General features: G+C 44.1%; 1 protein-coding gene across 1 annotated transcript in view; it reads left to right on the top strand.

Moving 5' to 3' along the window:
* PAG1 (phosphoprotein membrane anchor with glycosphingolipid microdomains 1) overlaps positions 1–19,132 on the top strand; it is a 134,911-nt gene extending 115,779 nt beyond the window's left edge. Inside the window, exons 4-9 of the mRNA XM_012663210.1 lie at positions 2,855–3,060; positions 4,638–4,689; positions 8,799–8,895; positions 9,651–10,255; positions 14,264–14,323; positions 17,803–19,132. Coding sequence (XP_012518664.1) covers positions 2,936–3,060; positions 4,638–4,689; positions 8,799–8,895; positions 9,651–10,255; positions 14,264–14,323; positions 17,803–18,144 — 1,281 coding nt within the window. The 5' untranslated portion in view covers positions 2,855–2,935 and the 3' untranslated portion in view covers positions 18,145–19,132. The remainder of the gene's footprint in view (positions 1–2,854; positions 3,061–4,637; positions 4,690–8,798; positions 8,896–9,650; positions 10,256–14,263; positions 14,324–17,802) is intronic.
* Positions 19,133–23,629: the final 4,497 nt, after the last annotated feature.

The raw sequence follows: 23,629 nt of genomic DNA on the forward strand, positions 1-23,629 counted from the left end.
ATCACCACCGTCCTCCCGCAGAGCGGCACTTAGAGGGTCTGAGAGGCGGGAGCTGCCCTTATCCCCAGACACTACAGTGATCTGACTCAGACACGTGGACCAGATGATGATCATTCCATTCACTGGGAGATTTTTGTCCACAGTGAGAACTTTGGGAAACGTCTTTCAGTGGCTTTTCAGAAAATTCTCATTGAGGGGGAGTGAGCCAGGACTTTTGACACATTTTCTCTGAGTTCCATCCTTTATTCAGTAGTTTGTAATAATCCCCTTTCATCCTCTTTCTCCCTGCACTGTCCTAATAGGCTGGGCACCCCACACATGTCATTATATGCCATTGGCCTCTTCTGTTAACAGAGAGAGAAGAGAGAAAAGAAGAAAAACGTGCAGAAGTGGAGAGGGGTGCTAGAGACCCCACGCTAGGCTTGCTGGGTGGATCTCTGGCTTTCGAATAACTCACACGGCAAACTAGTTTCAAAAAACCTGGCACTTTATAAATAAGCATTGATCGATCTGTTTGAACGAATGAGAGAATGAAGGAAGGAGCAAACAAACGCCTGCTCAAGACATAGACAACTTTTTTTCTGTGCTTCTTAAAACGTTTATGCTTTGGAGCCTTATATAAAATGTTATTTCATACGTTTTCATCAGTCACCATGATTTAAGTGCTTGCTTGAATGTATTTTAAAAACCTACCATGGGCCGGGCGTGGCGTCTCATGCCTGTAATCCTAGCACTCTGGGAGGCCGAGGCGGGTGGATCATTTGAGCTCAGGAGTTCGAGACCAGCCTGAGAAAGAGCAAGACCCCATCTCTACTAAAAAAAAATAGAAAGAAATTACTTGGACAGCTAAAAATATATAGAAAAAATTAGCCGGGCATGGTGGCGTGCTCCTGTAGTCCCATCTACTTGGGAGGCTGAGGCAGGAGGATCGCTTGAGCCCAGGAGTTTGAGGTTGCTGTGAGCTAGGCTGACGCCACGGCACTCTAGCCTGGGCAAAAAGAGTGAGATTCTGTCTTAAAATAAATAAATAAATAAATAAAACCTACTATGGTGCCAATCTGTAGTCTTGATTTAAAGTGAATTATTCTATCAACAAGTCATAGGAGATGGTTATTTTCATTCAGATATAGCTGTCCAGGAGCAAACATACAACAGTCATTTGACTGTTTATACTATATGCCTACAGTGTTCACAAGCATAATGTATACCCAGAGGAAGAAAGTTCTGGATTACACAAGAAGTTTTACATTTATGTAATTATACGGCATTAGAAGGAGATGCTCATGTTGACTCAAAGACTAAGGAAAATGATCACACCTTCATTTCAGAATTCTCCCTGCATACATTGTGGATAAAAGTTTCTCTTTTTCAGTTTTTTATTATCCCTCAACTTGGAATATTCAAATAAATGTGATAACGTTTCACCTGGAGATGGTTTGGTCCGGTTGAACTGCCTCTGTTGAAATGGAAAGGCTTCCGCTTTCTCCCTTTCAGGGTGCGCCCTGGTTTGCTGCGAAGCCCCCCTGGTGCTGCCCTGACGCTAGCACTCAATGACGCTGAATATGGTCACCTGTCAGCGAAGCCAATGAGAATGTGAACATCGACAGTCTTTTTCAAGAAAAATACTGTGTGATTATCATAAGACAAAAATATTTATTTGCTTTATTCATGATGCTTGACATTAAAGTCTGTTCCTTTTCATTTAGAATGTTCTAGAGTTGAGCAAAGCAGCTGTTCTTTAAACAAGGCTTCTCTCATGATAGGCAATTGTCAATTTGATATACTGCTCTGTAACTCTTAATATTTAGCAAAAGAAATCTGACCATTTCCATTTAGAAGCATTGTAACTGGAACAGGGGGCAGCAGTAGCTGCTTGAGTCCTGGTGCCCCCACCTCCAGCCCACCCCAGCGAGGAGGAGCTTCCGTAAGGGGCTAAGAGCCCAGGCTTGGAGTCAGAGATGGCTGGGCTCAACCCACCCTGCCACTTAGCTCCTGAGACACTGGGGGGATCTACCTCTCTGCTGGGATTCAGCTTCCTTCTCCGTGAAATAGGGATTAACAGTGCCTCCTACGCAGGGTGGTGGCAGTGATTAAATGAGGAAAGCATTTAGCAGAGTCCCTGGTACGTACCAGGTGCTAAAATGTACGTGGTAAAGCTCTTATGCTTAATTTGTAGTTGTTTATGAATAGGTCTTGTTTACTGCTGAGGCTGTATTCTTAGCACATACTTTCATGCATTCATTTGAAAACGCATTTCTTGGGTGCTCACAGCAGCTTAGTGGAAACCAGCCCTGAAATAAAGTCACATCCTCAGAACAGATAACCGTGTGTGCAGGTGGATATGAAGACGTTCTGTTTCATTAGGTGTATTGAGCTTAAAGCTTCTCAGAGAACAGCGGGTTTGGGGAGCTGGGGAGATAAGAGGTGACAGGGGGAGGGGGGATGATGAATTATTACATATTCGTAAAACCTATATGAATAGTGATTTATATTCTGGTAAAAAATGAATCCAAACGGGTATGTATTTATCTGCTATGGAGTACTTGGAATCTTTGTTTGAAGACATTAAGAATCTGTCCTCCAAACATATCAAGATAGATAGCCATTGCTGCAAACACTGCACTAGGCACTAGTACGTGCCCAACTGGCACTTTTAGGTGAGGAAAATAGAGGCCTAGACCGTGGAGGGGACTTGCCCAGAGTCAGGCTTCAAATCAAGTCCAGTGCTGTGTTCTGCATTCTGCACAAGCTTCCCTAACTTCGCTCAAAGGCCTTGCTCCGTGCAGGAACCTAATTACAAAATTCTGCCCCTTTACACGAGAAGTGCTTTCCAAACACGGTGGTCTCTCTGCAGGAGGATGGAGCCCTCGGCACCCTCACGTCACCACCTTTGAAGGACTGATTCCGTCAGCTTGTGCCAGTTCCTGCCCCCACCATGGGGCCTGCGGGCAGCGTGGTGAGCGGGGACCAGATGCAGATCGTCCTGTGGGGGAGTTTGGCCGCTGTTGCCACTTTCTTCCTCATCACCTTCCTCATCTTCCTGTGCTCTAGTTGCGATAGGTAAGAGCCAGAGCGTCTCTATCGGAACCTTGAAATAACGTGTTCCCTGTACCCAGAAGTGACTGTGTATAAGAAGTCTGCATGACTGGTCACAGAAACTCACACTTTAACTTCTCTCTGCTGCAAAGGGTGCCAGGACATTCTGTATTAGTTGAATGAAAATCCATATTTGATCTTGCTGAGGAGCAACCGGAAGAGCCCTTATATTTTAAACTTCCCAGAATGGAATTCTTGCTGTTCTTTTGACAAATTTTGTCAAAATTTGTATTGTCTTTTTCCATCTGTGGACATTCCAAAATCCAAGTGTGATGTGCATCTTTTTGCCACCACTTGGAAATTACTGAGAATTTTTGCTGTTACGTGGCTTCTGAGGGATCATTTATTATTAAAAATTTATAATGTAGAACTGCAGTTTCTTAAGAAACAGATTAGTTTTCCTAGGAGAGAGACATGCTCTATGGGAAATAATCATCAGTATCTTTTTTTTAGAATTATACTTCTGTCTCTCTCCTCCGTCTCAGAGAAAATGTCAGTACCCCAAAAAAGAGATCTTTGCTCAGAGAGAAGTAAAGCTCTTTCTAATGAGGAGTGATTTCGCGAGACATTCCGGAGCTGTTGCAAAGCAGGCAGCCTTCTGGGGGGATGGATGCTGCCGGGAGCCGGCACAGACCAGCCGATGGTTCCCCAGCCCAGTTCCAAACTCACTCTCAATCTTGGAAGAAACTACAGGAGTGTCACTTCAAAGTCTGATGTGGCTTCCCAGCCTAAAATCTGTCAAGAGGGGAAAAGCCAGACCCTCTGAATCCAAGCAGCCTCCTAATCCCTGCCCATTTTGGACCCAGGCCTCCTGGGTGTCTGGGACAGAATCCGACTGGCCAGGGAGAGGAAGAAATAGAGGCTGCACGGAGCGTGGGCTGCCCCGGGCCTGGGCCGGCCCGCTGCTGCAGTTATTCCCGTTCCCACTAGGTGTCACTCTTGCCTTATATGGTGCGTGGATGGGACACGTATTTTTTACAACTGATGGCTTTCTTTAGACTGTCCTGAGTAAAAACAAATTCTATTTTTACTTGACAGACTTTTCCATAGACTGGAAGTACATATGACTCATGCTGAGAGCATGTACCCTTCCTGGCGTGCCAAACTTTGTATTTTCTTTATTTTCCCCATCCCTCTGCAGTGTGTGACTTTGCAAAGACTGTAAGTGAGATGAGATAATTGTCTGGGTTTTCTAAGGAAAAAAATGGTATAACTCGTTCCAGTCTTCTGGGTATAAACAGTTTCTACTCAGGACCCTGCCTCGGTCTCTCACTGTGAGCTTGTATTTTTAATTCCTGGAGGAAGGGGTGCCCAAGACAGGTGAGCAGTCCCCTCTGTGGCCTGACCACCTCTTGCACCTAACGCCTGCACACAGGTGATCAAGTGACTGTCTAGTTGTTTCCTCTCTGGACAAAATACACGTGGTTCTTAGAACGAGAGAGATTTAAATGGTGGCGAGAATTAGGATAGGAAAGGGTAGTGTATTTTTTATTTTAGGGGTCACGTTTGATATTACAACAATGTTTTATTTTCCATCTCAGGGAAAAGAAGCCGAGACAGCACAGCGGGGACCATGAGAACCTGATGAACGTGGTGAGCCCACATGTGTGTATCTGTCTGTCCGTGTGCACACGCTAAGATATCAGCTACGCATCCAAGCGTGTTCCCACATGCTTATGAGCCGAATGAACCCGAGGGGGAGGACTAAGCCGAAGTTACCTGTGACTAAGCCTGGACTGTGCCCTCTTTCTGTAGGTTTATGGTCACCGTGGCCAGAGGCCTGTGCGATTAGCCAGGTTTGTTGGGAGAGCGTCTGACACGAATGCAGTTTTGCCGCTGCCAGAATGATCCTTAGATGGCTCCAGCCTAGCGCAAGGATGTTTCTTGTTTGCCTCTGCCCAGCTCCAGCTGGTGTTTTCCTTGGCTAGGTCTGTCATAACAAAGGACGACAAACTGGGTGGCTTAAATAGCATATATATTGTCTCAGTTCTGGAGGCCAGCAGTCCAAAAATCAAGGTATTGGCATTTCCTTCTGAAGGCAAGTCTGTCCCAGGCCTCTCTCCTGGTGGCTTGCGGGCAGTCGGTGGCATCTTTGGTCGTAGGTGCATCGCCCGAATCTCCGCCTTCATCTTCACGAGGTCTTCTCCCTCTGTCCCATCGTCTTCCCTGTGTACATGTCTGGCTCTGTGTCCAAGTTTCCCTTTATAAAGACACCAGACATGTTGGACTAGGGCCCCCCTACTCTAGTGTGACCTCATCATAACTAGTTTCATCAGCAATGACCCTATTTCCAAATAAGGTCCCGTTCTGAGGTCCTGGTGGTTAGGACTTTGACATATGCCGTTCAGCCCATAGCAACGGGTCACTCAGCTAACCAGAGCCTGGGACCCACAGCACCCTAGGGTAGCCGGGCCTTGCTCGAGTGTTCCCAGCCCTCAGCACCTTACAGGTCCTGATGATCCTCAGGTGGGCCTCAGGGAGCCACCCTGGTGAGGAACAGCCTGAGAGTGCCACGTCCCGCCGTGTCCTCTGACTCAGGGCCACGACCTTACCTTACGTGGCTGAGCAATTCCAGCAGCTGGGGATGGGTGCCCTCCCCCACCCACATATTCACAAGGCTGGCTTCAGAGTCCCGCCTGAGCCCCGGGGCAGTGCTAAAACAGAAGACGCTTCCCATTCAGGACATGATTTCTCAAGGCCAAACAAAAACTGCTTTGGCAGAAGAGGGTGCAAAAAAGGAAGTACAGACGAGTCAAAAATATAGCATGAGGTCTAGTGTAAAACACGCAGCCAGCAGACACATTGGGAGTTCCCCGGGAGGCACCTCTGGTCTAGGGTGCCTGGCCTGCAATTCGAGGGATCTTTTAGCCCACGCAGGCAGGAAGTGGTCAGGCTCCCTGTTCCTCCTGGGGGCTCCCCAGGGCTCCCCTTCTCTTCCTCTCTGCATGTGCGCACCCAGATCACCCATCCACCGCTCTGCCCTTTACCCTTTTTCTCACCCCATTCCCGTCCCTGGTTGTCCACATTGTCCCCACTTCTTGTCTGTTCCTGCCACCTCTGCTTTGCCCCCGTGACTGCTGCCGTGGTGGCCTCAGGAGGAGCATGGAGGGACGGGGAGATCCTCTCTGTGGCTTCTCCCACGTGCAGATCCAGGCCCCATTTTTCCTCACCCGCCTCTCTCCCTGGCGCCAGTGGGGCGGTGAGATGGGGCTGGGGGAAGACTTCCAGCTCCGTCGCTGACTTCCTTCTAGAGCAGGGGTTCTAGGTGTGGCCCACACCACGCCAGCAGCAGCATCACCTGGGAGCTTGTTAGAGGTGAGAATCCTCCCTAGGGTGGGGCCGGGAACTGTCACCAGGCCTTCCAGGTGATTCTGATGTACTCACAAGTGTGAGAGCCCCCGCTCTACACCTTCACTTCCCGCTGCTCTGCTCAAGGTCAGCAGCAGCCCCGGATGAGACAGGAAGAGAGTGGCAGGTGGATAAGAGGAAGAGGCTGGCTCTCTGTGCTTTCTTCCTCATCTGCCACATAATTAATCAGCTTCGTGGATGTGAGTGTGTGTGCCTGAGCAAGAGTGGGCACAAGAGCCTATGCACACACACGTTTGCCCATCCAGATCTCTTTAAGAGCATTTCAGCTCCTAAATCTTGTACAACTTGCAGATTCCCCATCTCGCAGATGCTAAGATTGGAAATGGTGATTAGAACCTATACTACGCTGCTGTGAGCCCACTTGAAAGCCTTCTGCCCCCACACCTACCCCCATTCCTGCCCAATTGTAGCATCGTCTCTGGGATTTGGGTGGGGAAGTGGGGCGGGGGACCCACCTGCACCTCAAGTTCCCAGCAGCCTGACACAATGACCCATCTCGTTGTGAGTGTATCGGTTATGAGCTGCATTGAATTGCAGTAGCCGACTGCTGATAAACTTTTGGGTCGTGCCACAGCATGAGCTCTTTGCTGTCTGTCACTATTTGGCTCCAAATTAGGAGTCAGAGAGTTTGTTGAGGCCAACTAGCCCTCCTGTGCTGTTGACATCAGAACTCTCCATGTGGAGTCTTGGAGCCTGGGGTAACCTCTTGGGTCGTGCAGGCCATGGAAAGGACGGGAAACAAATCATCTTTGCAGTGACTCAGGCAGTGGCCTGGGACAGTGGGTGTTTAACACATTGACTGCCACACCAGAAAAAAAAATTTTTCCTTGGCGCCACGATGTTTTATTATGAAAATAGAATAAAAACTTCAAAAACAAAATGATCCTTTCTAATTTAATGAAAAATTTGTTATTTTTTATTGTTTTCTGGGTGTGAGTTATATGCAACTTGAAAAATAGTTCACGCGGTTCCCAAGGTAAAGAGATGGGTGAGTTACATATGCTTCACGAGAGCCCGGACTCAAAATTAGTGTGAGTTAAATACAACTCACAAGGCAGTCAATGTGTTAAAGAAACTGCCCGGCAGGTGTGGGGAACCTGTGGCCTTCTGGATCCTTGAGTGCAGCCTTTTGAGTGAAGTCAAATTTTACAGAACAAATCCTTTTATTAAAAGGGGTGCAGCAGAGAAAGGTGAAGCTTTTCTTGCCCCCTTTGGTGCTTAAAAAAGAATAATCTTGAAATCAGAGGCCACAGGTTCCCCACCCCAGGGTTTGCCTGTCTGTGGGAATAAGAAAGGTCTGCAGAGCTGCGCTCCAGCACGTGATAGCGTTTGTGAACCTTGGAGCCGGAGACTTGGCTGATTCTGAAAGAGTTTCAGAAATCAATGGCATTGCCTGTCTTTGACCAGATTTAAGTCTTTTCCCTTCAGATGACAAACAGTGATGCTTTTCCATGATTTTCGTGGCACAGCACATCTTTAAGAATAGCATTTTACAGCACCTGTGTTACAGGGGTGACGCTGTTCCCTGCCGGAGTCAATTTTGACCAGCATTGGGCCTTCTGGTCCCCTCCCTGCCTTGAGCTGTGGGGACTGATGGCTCACAAGCTACCTATAGCCCATTTGTAGATCACCAGATGGGGAGCTGTGCAGATGGCCGTGAAGATTCCCCGTGCTCCTAAGATTCTGGGACAGCACTGTCTAGTAGAATGTTCCGCAATGCTAGACATGTTCTCTGTACTGTCATATCATGGTACCCAACGGACACAGGTTGCTAATGAGCACTCGAAATGTGACTAGTCGACCAAGAAACTCAATTGAATTTTATTTTATTTCACTTCGTTTAAATCTAAATGCAGTAGTCCCCCTTTATCCATGGTGTTGATTCTGCGGTTTCAGTTACCCAAGGTCAACCATGGTCCAAAATAGGTGAGTACAGTACAATAAGATATTTTGAGAGAGGGAGCGAGGAGAGCATATTCATATAATTTTTAGTACGGTATATTCTTGTAATTGTTCTATTATTTGTTAATCTCTTACTGTACCTAATTTATAAGTTAAACTTTATCATAGGTATGCATATATAGGAAAAGACATAATACATATAGGGTTTGGTCCTATCTGCAGTTTCAGGCATCCATTGAAGGTCTTAGAATGTATCCTCTGTGGATAAGGGGAGGTCTACTATAGTAGATTTTGATTTTTGTTTTTGCTGTTTTAATTTTTAGAAAAAAAGCCATAGATATTCTTCTCTGCCCTGGAGTCTAGATTCTTAGCAATGTGATGCATTGCTAAGAATGACGTTTTGTTGTTTTTTTCTTGTTTTTGTTTTGCAGCCTTCAGACAAGGAGATGTTCAGCCGTTCAGTTACCAGCCTGGCAACAGATGCACCTGTCAGCAGCGAACAGAACGGGGTGCTCACCAATGGGGACAGTAAGTTCTACAAAAATGGACTCTCTGTTTTGTTGAATGATGTATCCCAGCACCTTGAACCATCCCTGGCATGTAGTAGACACTCAAAACATCCTTGATCCTTAAGGGACAACTGAATGGCTTCACATGGTGACATTTCTGTGGCAGTCCAAGAATTTCATATTTGGACTTTCTAATTGGAGTAGGAATGGGTAGCTGTGGGGATGGCAGGAAGACACATGGCGCCACCAGTCCCTTTGTGATACTGTTTAAGGGTACATTTTTGCCCTGTTGCTTCCATTATGCCTTCCAAGCAGGTGACCTGTGGAGGGGGGTGAGTGGCTCCCAGTAATTCCCTCCACACACAGGTGGGGGCCAGTGGGCCAGGGAGAGTGGCCACCACACGTTTCCCTTCTAGTGTCCAAACCCCACGGTTTGGCCCCACTGAATACCACTTTCATCCTCTAGTCACATTGGCCCCTCTGCCCATAAGAGTCTCATCAGGTGTAACGATAAATAAGGAAAGTAACTGTGAACCACACTCGTAGCCAAGACAATTTACTAAATCTTGTATTGGGAAAGATATAATAGATGACTTTGGTTGGAACTGGGATTGAAGTAAGAATATCACCTGACAGTCGTAGTATCTATAATTTGCAGCCGAGAGTCTGATAAAGTGAGCATCTTGATTGAACCTAACTTTACATTCTCTGGTTCGCTGTAATGATTACTGAAGCACTTGTCCCTCTCCACTTTTAATACTTCCGCCGCTTTAGTTCTTTCGGAAGACAGTGCTCTGACCTGCATGCAACATTACGAGGAAGTCCAGACCTCAGCTTCGGATCTCCTGGACTCCCAGGACAGCACAGGGAAGCCAAAATGTCATCAGAGTCGGGAGCTGCCCAGAATCCCTCCTGAGAGCGCGGTGGACACCATGCTCACGGCAAGAAGTGCGGATGGGGACCCGGGGCCGGGGACAGAAGGGCCGTACGAAGTGCTCAAGGACAGCTCCTCCCAAGAAAACATGGTGGAGGACTGCTTGTACGAGACTGTGAAGGAAATCAAGGAGGTGGCGGCAGCCACACACATGGATAAAGGCCCCAGCGGCAAGTCAAAGTGTACTTCTACCTTGAAAGAGCTTCCCGGGCCCCACACCGAGGGCAGAGCAGAGTTCGCCGAATATGCCTCCGTGGACAGAAACAAAAAGTGTCGCCAAAGTGTGAATGCAGAGAGTATTCTTGGCATTTCGAGTGATCCAGAAGAGGAGGCGCCGCCACCTGTCCCTGTCAAACTTCTGGATGAGAATGAAAACCTTCAGGAGAAGGAAGGGAGAGAGGCAGGAGAAGAAAGAGCCACGGAGAGGACCAGTGAAACCAACAAGGTGGGCTCCAGCGTGTGTGCTTCATGGGCTTTTGTCATGATTAGCAATGTGTAGTCCTGGGATTTTGTTGATGTTTTTTTAATTTTACTTGCACATTGTTCTGGGAAATATCTACGAACACTTCCAATTTGTTAAACGATGAAAGCTGTTTTAGTGTAAGCTGTGTTTGGCTGTTTTCCCCCTCCAAGTAAAAAGACACCGAAAGCTCGTGTTTATCAAACGTTCCTTTCTCCGCACCTTACTTGGATATTTTCCAATTTTTACATCGTGTCGAATTAGGGCCAAGTGTTATTTGCTTTATTTTGAAGACCAAGAGTGAAGCAGAGAGACTAGACTCTGTCTGCACATTTTACTTCTCCCACTTGTTGCTGCCTAAGCAGCGTGGCGACCCTTACCCTGCCAGCATCCTAGAAATCAAAGCGTAGCAACGTGCACAGCGGGGAACCAAGTCACACGTGCCCCTGGTGATATCTGATTGTCTATACGCTCATGTAAATCCAATAGGAAATCTTATTTTGTGACAATTCCCAGGAAGTAACTTCTAACTCTTAAATTTAGATATTCAACAAAGCTCTAACACGTATTAGTGGTCCCCAGGCTTCTGTGTGTGTGTCTGATAACTTAATATGTGAGCCGCAGTGAATGTCACATCTCTGGTTGTCAGAATCTCCTTGAGTTTTAACTAGGCCCATCGACTTCAGGCAATTATATCTAATTTCTTTTCTCTATACAGCAAAAAAGACAAGGTTCTCTTCTATTCAAGTTTTGGTAGGAAGGGCAAGTAGGGCCTAGTCAGTCACTAGTAGCCTAAAAACACTTCTGGAGTTCATGGTCAGAAAACTCTGATTGTATAGATTAGCCCAAGGAATTCCTGCTTTTTGCTACTCTCTGAATGCATTTCAACTTTTCATATTATCCATGAAATCAGCTGTTGAAAGCACCAGTAAACGGATTTATGAACACGTTCATAAAATGCAAAAATGCAGTCTAATTTTTTGCCTTTCATATAACCAAAGATAATAAAACCGATGTAAAGTTTATGCTGCCTAAACCAGTTAATGCTTTTTCCTTAGAAGCATTTTAAAGATGAGAAGGTCAGTTGCCTAACCATTGCTAGTAAGCAGTTCTCCAGATTTTACATTAAAAACTGGAAATACCCATCCGGAAACCAAATTCTCTTTCTACAGTATAAGAAGAATGAGTAATCCATCATCTTCATATAAACAATTTGAGTGTTAAGTGAGTTGAGAGTTTGAAATGTTTAATATTCATTCACTCAACAGAAAGATTTTAACGAGCACCTACTATGTGCTGCATGGTCTTCTGAGTGCTAAGAATGACAGTGAATAACACATAAATGAATAAAGTTCCTGCCCCTGTGAGCTTACATTTTAGTGGGAAAAAATAGCCATAAAGTTTATAAGAAAAAAGTAGAATAAGGGGGATTGGGAAAATAGAGGTGGTGGGGAGGAGTTTTGGGCAGAGCAGTCAGGGTCTGCCCAGCTCTGAAGGTGACACTTGAGCAGAGTTAAAGGAGGGGTGGGAGTGAGTAACTCGCTTTCTGAGGAAGAGCAAGTGGATCGGAGGGCACGGCCAGCGTGACGTCACTGAGGCTAGGGCTTGCCTGGTGACATCCCTGAGGCTAGTGCTTGCCTGGCTTGTGACGGAAGAGGAGGGCACTGGTGTGGCTGGAGAGGGACAAGCAAGGATAGTAGTGGGCAGAAGGTAACCAAGGCTCAATCCTGGGTGGCCTTGGCTCATAATCTGAACAATAATAAGGTCGCCAGAGAGTCTTTAGCAGCAGAATGGCACAACCCAACCTGTGTCGTGGAAGGATCCCTCTGATTCCAGTTTTGAAATAGACTGTAAAGGGTGGAAGCCAGGGACCGATTGGGTGGCCATCCTGATAATCCAGATGAGAGATGGAGGTGGCCCGGATCAGGGCGGAGGCAGCAGACGTGATGAGAGAAGCTAAGCTAGAGATTTGCCAATGGATTATATGCATGCAGAGTGAGAGAAAGAGAGAGTGATGAGTCCAAGTTTGCGCCTGAGTTATAGGAAGGATAGAATTGTTATTAACTGAACTGCAGAAGATGCAGGCAGAGCAGGTTTGGGGGAGACTGGGCATTCAGTGTTGGAGGTGTTTGGTTCGAGACGTAGATTGGAGCTCCAGGTGGAGCTAATCAGATAGCAGCTGTGTACATGGGTGGGGTAGAGTGGAAAGGCCAGAGCTGGACTTGCACACATTGGGGTCATTGGCAGAAGTGTGGTTTGAAAGCCAGGAGACTGGATGAGGTCACAGAATGACTGAGCATCGGTAAGGACCAGAAGAGCTCCAAGAGTAGAGATCTCGAAAAGAAACCAGCAGAACAGATCAAAGGAGGAAAGAACAGGAAAGTGTGGGGTCCTGGAAGCCAAGTGAAGAAAGTGACCAGGGAGGACAGAGTGACTGACAGCTGTGGCAAGTGCAGCGGCAGTTCAGGGACGATGCGTCACATTGGTGGCCTTGACAAGAGCAGTCTCGATGGAGTGGCAGAAACCTCACTGAAATACGTTTGGAGAGAGAATAGGAGGAGAAAAATTCTTTTAGTGACCTCATAGACAACTCGTGTGAGAGCCTTTGCCCTGAAGAAGTGAGGCAATAGATAGAGCTGGAAGTAGGATTGGGTTTGTTTTGTCTTTTGTTTTTAGAACGAGAGAAGTAGCTGCAGGTTTGTGTGTGGATGGGAGTGATCCTATACTAGGAGAATTTTGCTAGAGCTAAATTCACGTGTAGGTGTGCAGGGACAGGATCTGATACATGGGAGGAGGGAGTCGCCACAAAGAGGAGTGTGGAAAGTTCATTCGTGGTAACAGGGCGGAAGGAAGATGGATGGATGCTGGTGATGCGGGTAGGAGTTCATAAAAATTTCTTCTGATTCCTTCAGTTTTCTCAGTGAGCTAGGACGCAAGGTCATCTGCTCAGAGTGAGGATGGGTGAGAAGGTGCTGGAAGTTTGGGGGGAGAGGATGAGAAGCGAAGCAGACCGCTGGTCGAGCAGGGACTGGGTGTGCTAGGGAAGCATCGGACGGCACAGAGGCACGGAAAGGGCTCACGTGAGGGTCGAGTTCGCCAGTGACCATGGAGCATGATTGTGACGGCTCACTTGGAGTTTAAGGTTGGTGAGGCAGGAGGGAAGGACATCAGCAGAAGGGGAGACACGGAAAAGGTGGCTGGATCCCAGCAGCACTGAAGGAGGTCGGAACTGGGTTACAGAAGGGGTGAACCTGGACGAGTGCTGGTCTGAAGGGGGTGGCCAGGAGCTGGCGTGGTGGGAGGGGCTGTGGTTTAGGGTGAGAGGGTGCCATGGTGCATCCAGGAGAGGGAGTGCTGAGGTCAGGGGGTGGAGCACAGCATCCGTGGGGGCAGAGGAGGTCAAGGAGCTGAAGGATTGTGAAGGATGCACGTTTGTTGAAGTCACTAAGAATTAAGACAGGGGATGTGCTAGAGAAAGAACCAGTGAACCAAGAACCAAAAGCATTGAGAAATCAGGGAGGGGGAAAGCCCCCAAAGTGAGCTGATTTAACTTGCATTAGCTTTGAAGTTTCCAGATGACGTAAGGATCTTCCTGATGACACCTGCAACCTGTAGAAATACAGAATTCCGGCATTTGATAAAGAAACGCTATGGTTTTTTTTATTATCAACCCTTCATTGATAATCAGTCCTTCGTGACAATTTGGAATTGAAACAGTAGTCTAAATAATTATTTTGGCTTATTTGTACCTACAGATTCAAATACAAAATTAGAGGAAATTTCTCCTAGAGTAATACTATTAGATATACCAGAGCATCATATAATAATGGATGGTATATGTGTTTATTTCTCAGTCCTTCACATAATTTCTATGTGGTTCCATAGAAATCCTTTGAAAACATTTTTAGACAGATATGAGGAAATATATGCAAAAGAAAGATTGGGTTCAATAACTTTAAACCACTTTCCTTTGGTTTGTGTTTGTTCTGACAGAGATTTAGTTCATTGTCCTACAAGTCTCGGGAAGAAGACCCAACTCTCACAGAAGAAGAAGTAAGTCTTTGTTTCTTTTTAAATAACAGAAAGCTCCTGGAATTAAGAAAGAAAAATAGAGCTGCTCCCCTTGAATAAATGCACCGTAATGTCACCCTATGTCTGAAAGAGCTGAAACACTCTCGTAGGCCTGAGTTTGGAGATCCAGGTTTGGGACGTTGGCTTCCTGGTGGCTCAGAGAGAGTGCCCGGCAGGTGGTGAGACAGGATGGATGACAGGGTGGACAGGTCGGCTCAGGAAAAGAAACTGAGTCGGATCACAAAACAAAAGAAAGGGGAGGGAAGAAAATGAGAATGAGAAGAGAGAAATTCCAGTAGGGTTGCTTAGTCAGCAGTCAGGAAGACCACATCAGAAGGAAATTAAAAGTGGGTTGGAAAATTCAGCAAATTGGAACAGTTGGGTGTAAGGGAATTTGATCCTGCCTGAGACATAGAAGGAGAAGGTCTCAGTGAGGAATTTTGGATGCAGAGAACAGATAACTTTAGGAAGTACAATTCCAGGCTGGAGCTAGGGTCAGTCGCAACAGCCAACAGGAACTGACTATATATTCTCAAGCATCAGGGCTAGAAATTCACTGTTTAGACTTACAGTGAAGTGTGTGTGTGTGTGTGTGTGTGTGTGTGTGTGTGTGTATGTGGAGAGAGAGAGAGAGAGAGAGATGTTGTTATGCCAAGCTAGACTCAGAGAGCTAAACACCTTAATTGACTGAGCTGCATATAGCTTCTATCTAGAATTCCAAGCATACTAAATTTTGTACATGTACAAGAGCAATGTACATATCCAGATATAGCACCTCCTATATAGGACTCTGCGTAATGTATTAAAATATGAAGATAAACCCCCATGTTGAAGATTCAGGGAGCAGAAATGTTTCCTTACTTAATACTGCCGACCCCCAGGAATGGACCTTCCATCTGTCCATCTGGTTGCACAAAATAAACCCTGCAAGGGTCATCTTGATAAACATCCTTTCCCTCACTGTCCTCAGACGCAGTCAGTAGCCAAGTCCCTCAGTTGCACCTCCAAACTGTTTCTTCCACATCCCCCTCCCCCTGTGTCACTAGGCTGGGACAGTCACCTCCTGCCCAGCCCTTGCAGCTCCCTGGCCTCCTCCACTCTGATTTCTACACTGTACCCAGAGTGATCGATCCCATTTGGGACAAGAAAGTAAAATACATAGGAGTTCTGGAAGCTAATCCTTTAAAATAAATCAAGACAATGTAAAATTTTAAATTACTTTCCTTCTTATGTTTGTTTGTGGTTTTTGAAAATAGGACCTAGTTATACTGATGAATTTTTAACATAAAATAAAGAACTATGATTCACCAACATTCATTTCAGGAAGAAGATTTAGGAAAACTAAATATAGAAATCATTTATTTTTGTATTTGTGTAATATAATGTTAGTCCAGATGGAAACGGAGATCTGAGCTTTTAAGTACCATTAACCCGATTTAATGGAATGATGAGGAAAGAGTTAATTATAAAAAGAAGAGAAATGGAAAAAACAGAGAGTAACTTATGAGAATGTAGTAACAATTTATGGAGTGAGTTAAAAAGATGAAGGGTATAAAGAGAAAAGTTGGAAAGCTAAGTAGCAAGGAGGCTTGAACAGAAACCTATAAAATAATAGTAGGAAACAAATAGTCGAAAGGAATATTAGAAGACTTAAGAAGCTTTTATAAAAACTGCAATGTACAATGACACCCTCTGCACATTGGGTTCATTCCTAGAGCCAATATTAAATTGCAAGTTAATGAAAGAGCCTGTAATTTAAAAAACAAAACAAGAGTACAGAGTCCAAGAAGACCCAAGTGCTCTTACAGAGGGGGTGGAGGTGGCATTAATGGCAGGGAACATGGGGAAGGAGTTGAGAAGAGGAACAGATGGTGGACAGGGGCCGACTGTCATCGTTACAGTGTAGGCCAAGGCATACTTGTCCTTGATGTTACTGTGTCATCCACCCTCTATAATACGACCACATTTTGGGCTTGGACAACCAATTTAGATAATAAATTCCATATGTTTGCCACCTTATTGTGAAAAGCAGTGGGTTTTCTTTTTATTCTTCCTAAATTCAAAGCAATTATAATCCTTCTATTCTTAAAGCAATTTTTTTTTCATTAAAACTTCTAAGATGAGAATGTTAATTTAATATGCATCAGATCAACATGGCAAGAGTTTTCCAAAGACCGTTTCACTGACCGTAAACCCTTGGATTGCCAAGGCCTAGCAAAACTGAGCCACCAGCAGTAGTGAAAAGTCCCCCTGCAGATGACCAGTTAGCACGCAGCAGGCCTGGCCTAGGCAGCTCTCAAGGCCAGCTGGAAACCTCACCCACAATATGCGGGAAAAGCGAAAGCAGGCAAAGGTCCCTCGACAGTGGAAGCTGAGCATCTGCCAGGGAGCATGTTTACTTATTTCCTCAGTGTGTGAATGAGTCAATCACTTACGGTCAAAAAATCAATACAGGTAATGAAGGGTATTTTTACTTATTTCCAGCAATGATTCATCACAATAAAATAGTACTCCCCCGAAATCTCTTAATCAGTACATTTAATCTATCATTACCCAAAAATTAAATCGCTCTTGATATTAGAGGTTATATGGAATTTATTAGTGAGGCTGTGAAGGGAAGGTACGCTTGGAAAACTGACCGCTGTCGTCATAGGAAAGATCATCCCATAAGCTATCTCCAAGTTTCATTTCTGAGTCAGCTGGCTGCAGGTAAGAGATGAATTTTCCCACTGCAGAGAACTAAGCCCAGTCCATAAATGTCTCTTTAACCAATAACATGCAACTAAGTCAAGAAATAATGGAAAACAACCCCTTCCAGATGTATGTATACTGCCAGCCAGAGTCCAGCAACTCCGCTTCAGACCAGCCTGGAAGCGTGGAATAGTCCACTTCAGTGGTTCTCACGCTGTGCTGGGATCAGAGTTAGCACCTGTAGCTGGGCCTGTCCCCGGAGGGCGTCACTCGGTGGCGCTGGGGTAGGACCTGCGAATTTGCCTTTCTGTTGGATTCCCAGATCCCACTGCTGCTGGTTTGAAGCCCACATTTTGAGAATCACTGGTCTAATATATGTTTTCTGCCTTCGTTTATGAAGCATGGGAGCCCCTTTTCAGGTGAAATAGCATTCAGATGTAGAAATGGGATAAAGCATGATGTGCCATCAGGCCTGGGGCTTCTGGGACCGGCCACTCCACCTGCTCCTCAAACTCCTCAGCAGAGAGAACTTGGTTTTCACGGCATTAAAGGAGTACGACTGATCTGCTTACACAGTGGAAGATAACGGATATAATTATTCTCCGTAATGGGCCCCAGAATCAGTATGGATAATAAAGAACAGATCTCAAAGGGGCACATACACAAAGATGCCCACAAGTGCTAAATAGGTAGCTCGTCACTAAAAAGGCAGGGCAGGGGGGACGTCGCCGCTGGAATCTTGTTTATTCAATTGTCCCTTTGTTTCCTAGATCTCAGCCATGTACTCATCAGTGAATAAACCTGGACAGTTGCTCAAAGCGCCAGAGTCCACCTACACCTCCATTCAAGGGGCCCCTCAGAGGTCACCCTCCTCCTGCAATGATCTCTATGCTACTGTTAAAGACTTTGAAAACACACCACACAGCACACTTCCACCAGCAGGGATACCCAACGAGGAGCCAGAGCCTGATTATGAAGCAATACAGACTCTAAACAGAGAGGAAGAAAAGGCCCCCCCGGGGACCAACGGCCCCCATGGCCTCGTCCCAAAGGAGAACGACTACGAGAGCATTAGCGACTTGCAGCAAGGCAGAGACATCACCAGGCTCTAGCGACCCAGAAGACAACCCCAGACAGCCTGTGATCGGCATCTGGGGACATTTCTTCTGTGGAAGAGAAGTGGTGACACAAACCTGTACCTTACATGCTGCTCTAGTCAACTGAAGACAGTCGGAGATGCCGGGACCGTTTGCCCAGTTTTCCAGTTTCTGAGACAGCGAGGCACGGACCTGGCTGCACCTGAGTGCGCAGCTGCCCGCCGGGGCGACGAGCACACCTGGCGCGTCTCCCTGTGCGCCCTCGCCCTCCGCCGAAGGCCCGGCTGTCCCTGGCCTCGTTCCACTGCCGAGGAAGCCAAGCCGTGAGGAAGAACTGCGCTCGCCAAGAACTGCGCCCCTGCCTGAAATACTGCCATTCGGGAGAGCCAGGTTTTTCCTCCTCTCTTCCCTTTTCTCTGTCTGCTACTGACTTGAAAACGTATGGCTTTCCCCCTTGAAATGTTTTTATTTCTATGGTCCATTCCAAGGAGATTCTCCCATGAGGCTTGCCCACAGGTGTTTTAGGGCGGTGAGAGGCCAGGTTGCTGGTCACCGCGCAGCGCGCCTGTCCTCTCAAAGAGCCGCGTGTCAGCACCTGGGAATCTGACCCCTCCAGGGGAACGGGATGAAGGGGGACATCCTTGGGTCTCTTCAGGCTTTGTTCCTTCTTATTTTGGCACTCTGCGTCAGCAGCCTCTCCCCAAAGTACTTGAAGTCGGTTTTAGATGCTTTCTTTTATTTTTCTAGTCACAACATTTTTTCCCCAGTGTTTGAAAACGCGTCAGAGCCTTTTCAGTATTTTCAATGAATATTGTGGTACTTGTATACTTGTTTAAGCCCAGAAAACAGAGAGCCTTAATCTTTATGTTGGGACACAGACCACGTACTTGGACAGCAGCCATCCTCCATCTCCAAAGGGCTGTGGACGTGAATGTGTATTTCCATGATCTCTGCTGCCCACACCCACAGCGTGGGGTCGTCTAAGTTCACTGCTACCCCAAGGTAATCTATCTAAGATTAAAATGTAAACATTTATTTTTGTTATATAAATTTATAAGATGTTTTATGTTTAATGCCTAATTTCTCAAAAGTGCCAGAAAAAAATGTATATTAACTATTTTGATTTTATGTACGATGATTTATACTCTGATTTTGAAAAGACATCATAAAGCACATAAGCTAGATGATTGCAAGTAGTTGTTATCTTTTTTCTCACCAAGTATTTAAAACATTGAAGGCTTTTAAAGACTCACCATCTCAAATGGTACTTGGAGCTCCTGGTCCAAATCACCTAGACCACTGGAGAAATAAGTGGAACAGACATAAATAATCATTTTCAGTGGTTTGTGGTGGGCAATATTGAAATATATGAAATGGTAAAATGAAAAGAAGAACAAAATATGAGAGGTGACTGAATTATGAACCTCATAAAAGTGTCATAATTTCATTAAGGTTTAATTACATTTTTTAGAAAACAGTGATGAATTCTGCAGTCCAGTGCTTGCCAAATGCAAATTGCCTATTGGAATTTTTTTCCTTCATTTTACAAAAATCAGTGGCTGAAATAAGTCTGATTAAGAGCTCAGCCCTGGTTTGAATTTAATCATCTCTTTAGATCTCATAAGGCCAACATTGGAAAACTTGTTCGCTTTTCATTTTAAAAGTCGCCTGGTTGAAGTGCTATTATGAAGGGTGGGCTATGGAAAGGCAGCTTTTCCTACACCGATAAAGAAAAAGTGAGGCAATTATTCCATCCCACTGTGACATCTGTGACTTTTCAGATTTAATAATCTTGCTGTTTTCCCTCTTTATGACAAAGAATGCAATTGGGAAGATGAAGCATCTTGAAAATGGTGGAGACCAGCTCACTGGCATGTTTTTCCATGCCTGTATTCATGGCTCAATTTTGTGACTACCTGTATTGCATTTCTGAAATTGTAAAGTGAGCTATGTTGGGGTGACCTGGTTGGTTGTCATTATATTTCAGTCAATCTTGTCTCCCCCATGAAGACATCATGTGCATAAGCACAATCATCATTGATTAGAAGATAATGGCAGAATACCCTCGGATTAAAGAGAAGCTGACAAAGTGCAAGTCATGTCCTCTCTGAATTCAGATCTTTCATGAGCACTGCTTTGCCTGGTGATTTCCACCACTTTGTATTAGTGACTTTGACCCAGCCATCTCTGACATCACGGGGTTCCTTCAGTGCATGGTAATGGCCACATCATGTTGCACACCGTGCTATAGTCACATCCTTTATAGACACCTTACAGCTCAAAAACTTTATTGAACTTCACGTCCTGTTTGTCACCAGGGAAGTAGGTATGATATCTAAAGTATAAAACCTTTTCTGCGGAGAGAAGCTCATTACAAATAATCATGTCATCTTGAAATTTCATTATCAGAATTTTCCCTAGAAGTTTTCAAACATAGGCTATGCAGTATAGCCATAAAATATTCACTGAAATATCTCTTTTAATTTGAGAAGCAGTTGGTAAGAATAAGTTGTGATGTAAAGTATTTTAAGTATACTTTAAAAGGAGCTGTAAGGCCCTCCGGCAAAAACCCTAAAAGAATAAATAATAGCACAGTTCATGAAGGTTGAGGGAGTGGAGTGAACTTTAGAAAGAAGACTCTGCTCTTTAGAGCATAGGTACTTTTCTGAAGTGTATTTATTGATGCATCATTACTGTTTGATCTCATACTACAGTTTTTAATAAATATTATCACATTTACTTTGTTCAGAATCTGTGCTTGAATCTTTGAGTTGAACAAAAGCCCATGGCTTCTTTAAAAAAATTGCATCTTGGCTGGTCCGAAGGTAGTGAGTTATCTCACTTGATTGTTCACAGTCAGTTACAGATTGAACTCCTTGTTCTACCACTTAACCCTCCTCCTCACTACTGCACTTGACCAGTCTTAAAAAAAAAAAAAAAAAAAAAAAAAAATTTCATCTTGAGCTAAATGCCACAGAGATTAAATGTATTAAAAGGTAATTATCAAAACCAGAATTTACTATATATTTAAAATTCAACTTTGACATCCATATTATACATCTAATTATAGTAACCTAGGTTATGTGAAATTATGTAAAAAGAAAAATTTTAGGAAAATTTTTTTGTCATATAAATCAGAATTATATATCTATGTTGGTTAAAACTGGGATCTTTGTTTTTATTCAGATATTTTGAAAGCTTAGAAGTATTTTTATGCCACTTTTAGTATTTCTTAAATATAGTCAGCAGGAAAGTATAACTTGTTTTATGTGAAATATTTGAGGAGATCTCGAACTCTAGAAGAAAACAGTTTTTACAAGTGTGTTGGCTATGTATATTTTTTTCTGTTCTGAATTAAATTAAATTACATCATTAGGTCTCCTGAAGCTTTTGAAACTATCACTATTCTTTGTGGAAAAAGGCTAATTACCGATTTATCTGCCCTCAAAATCCCAGAGTTAATTCTAATTGAGTGCTAAATTAACAGTAAGTAGTTAACACAAAGAACTAAAATTTAACCGCAGTATGTCACTATATCTATTTCTCTTGATTTTTATTTTGCTAATTAGAGCATTTACTTACCTAAACCAGTAATAAACTATATATATATATATGTACATACACACATGTACATACATACATACACATATATGTGTGTGTGTGTATACAGTTGGCTCTGGCACAAATCTGGTGCTTAATTAGGATATGTTCTATTATGTACTTTGAATGTTTATCCTGCTCATGCGATGAGCTTTTGTCAGAAAAACAGAATTAGAAGAAACAGTTCTCCAATAGTTTTCATTTACTAATTACAGAAAGGCCTTGAGTTGCTCTCATTTAATTTTGTAATTAATACATTCAGATTTTAAATTGTGTCCATAATTCTCTTGGTTGAAAAACAGTGGTATTTTAAGACAGTTTTGTTATACACGTGACTCACTACACATTCAACCTGAGAGAAGGAAATGTAAAAAGGTGTACTTCTCAGTTAAGCGTCTGAGAAGAGATTTGGCCGAAAGCAACAAGAGAATAACCTCAGTGAGCCAGGACAGAGCCAGGGCAAGGTCAAGGTGCCCCACCAGGTAGCAGTAGCCAAAGCCGGTTACCACGTGGTGATATTGTTTCATGCCCTTTAAAAACTACAAGGTTTTACAAGTAGTGTGAAATGTCAACAGACAGTGAAGCAATAGGATGTGCAGAAAAACTGTTCTGAGATGATGCCATGGCTCTAATTACAGAACTTCAGTCCAAAGCTGAATTAGGACTTTGTAAATGAGCAAAGGACATTTTTTATCAGTGCTCCTTATAATAGTTAATACGAGTCCGTGTAATCTAGCGCTGCCATTCTTCTGAAAGTGTTGATTTCTGGTCCCCCGTCAGCCTAGCTTTGCTGCCGGAAGCACAGTAGGTACTGATGGTTATTTCCTGGAAATCTTGACAGCCTTATTGTACTTTGTAATTGGGAAAAGTTAAAGTATAATGTTTGGTGTTAATAAGTAACTGTTGTGAAAAAAGGAACATTGTGTCTATAATATCAAATGTGGCTTTATTTGCCGTGAAATCTAAATTTCTTATTCTGTAGTAGTATTTTCTTGCTCTGTATTATATCTTTTAAAAAAATACATTATTCCTGACAGCGGCATTAGACAAGTTGAGCACACTTAGACTGAAGCTGTTTGACTTAAAGAGATCAGTCCAGCAACCATGATAAATTAGAATCTTTATCTGGAAATACCAAATTGAATTTAGAAATCATGGTACAGAAGAGAACAAACATTTGTGTTTTTTTATCCTCCTCCTCATTTTAACATCCATGCTTACATCCAGTCTCAAATATTTGTAAAGTATTTTGTTATTTTTCTAAGTTCTTTTTTTATTTAACTGAGAAATAGTATTTCAAATTCCTCTTAATATCAGGTGAAATAAGAAATATAATTTTTGTTAAAAAGACATTTTTTAAAAAGCATTCACTTTGGTGACCATTTATCTTAGTGCAGGAAGGTTTTCCTTTGCTTGCCACTTACATACTATGGGCATTTTTCAAAAATGTATCATGCTCTGGTCGTCTCGTATCATTTGGCATAATGTATTACAAAGGTTGATAATTGTCATTCCTAGACTCCTGTGTGTTAAATTGGCAACAGTAAAACATTTTAAGGTTACCTTTTAAATAACTGTGTTGTATTAACATGCCTCACGTTTTCTGGGGAAATTTGAAATATAGCTAAACAAACAAAAGTCTATTATAAATAGGAATTGGCATTTCATCATTCATGCATTTTTTCCTCATAAAAATAGTTACCCCTAGGCCGGGCGCGGTGGCTCACGCCTGTAATCCTAGCACTCTGGGAGGCCGAGGCAGGTGGATTGTTTGAGCTCAGGAGTTCGAGACCAGCCTGGGCAAGAGCGAAACCCCGTCTCTACCAAAAATAGAACGAAATTAATTGGACAGCTAAAAATATATAGAAAAAATTAGCCAGGCATGGTGGTGCATGCCTGT

This window comes from Propithecus coquereli, unplaced genomic scaffold (assembly GCF_000956105.1).
Source record: "Propithecus coquereli isolate 6110/MARCELLA unplaced genomic scaffold, Pcoq_1.0 Scaffold8, whole genome shotgun sequence".
NCBI lineage: Eukaryota > Metazoa > Chordata > Mammalia > Primates > Indriidae > Propithecus > Propithecus coquereli.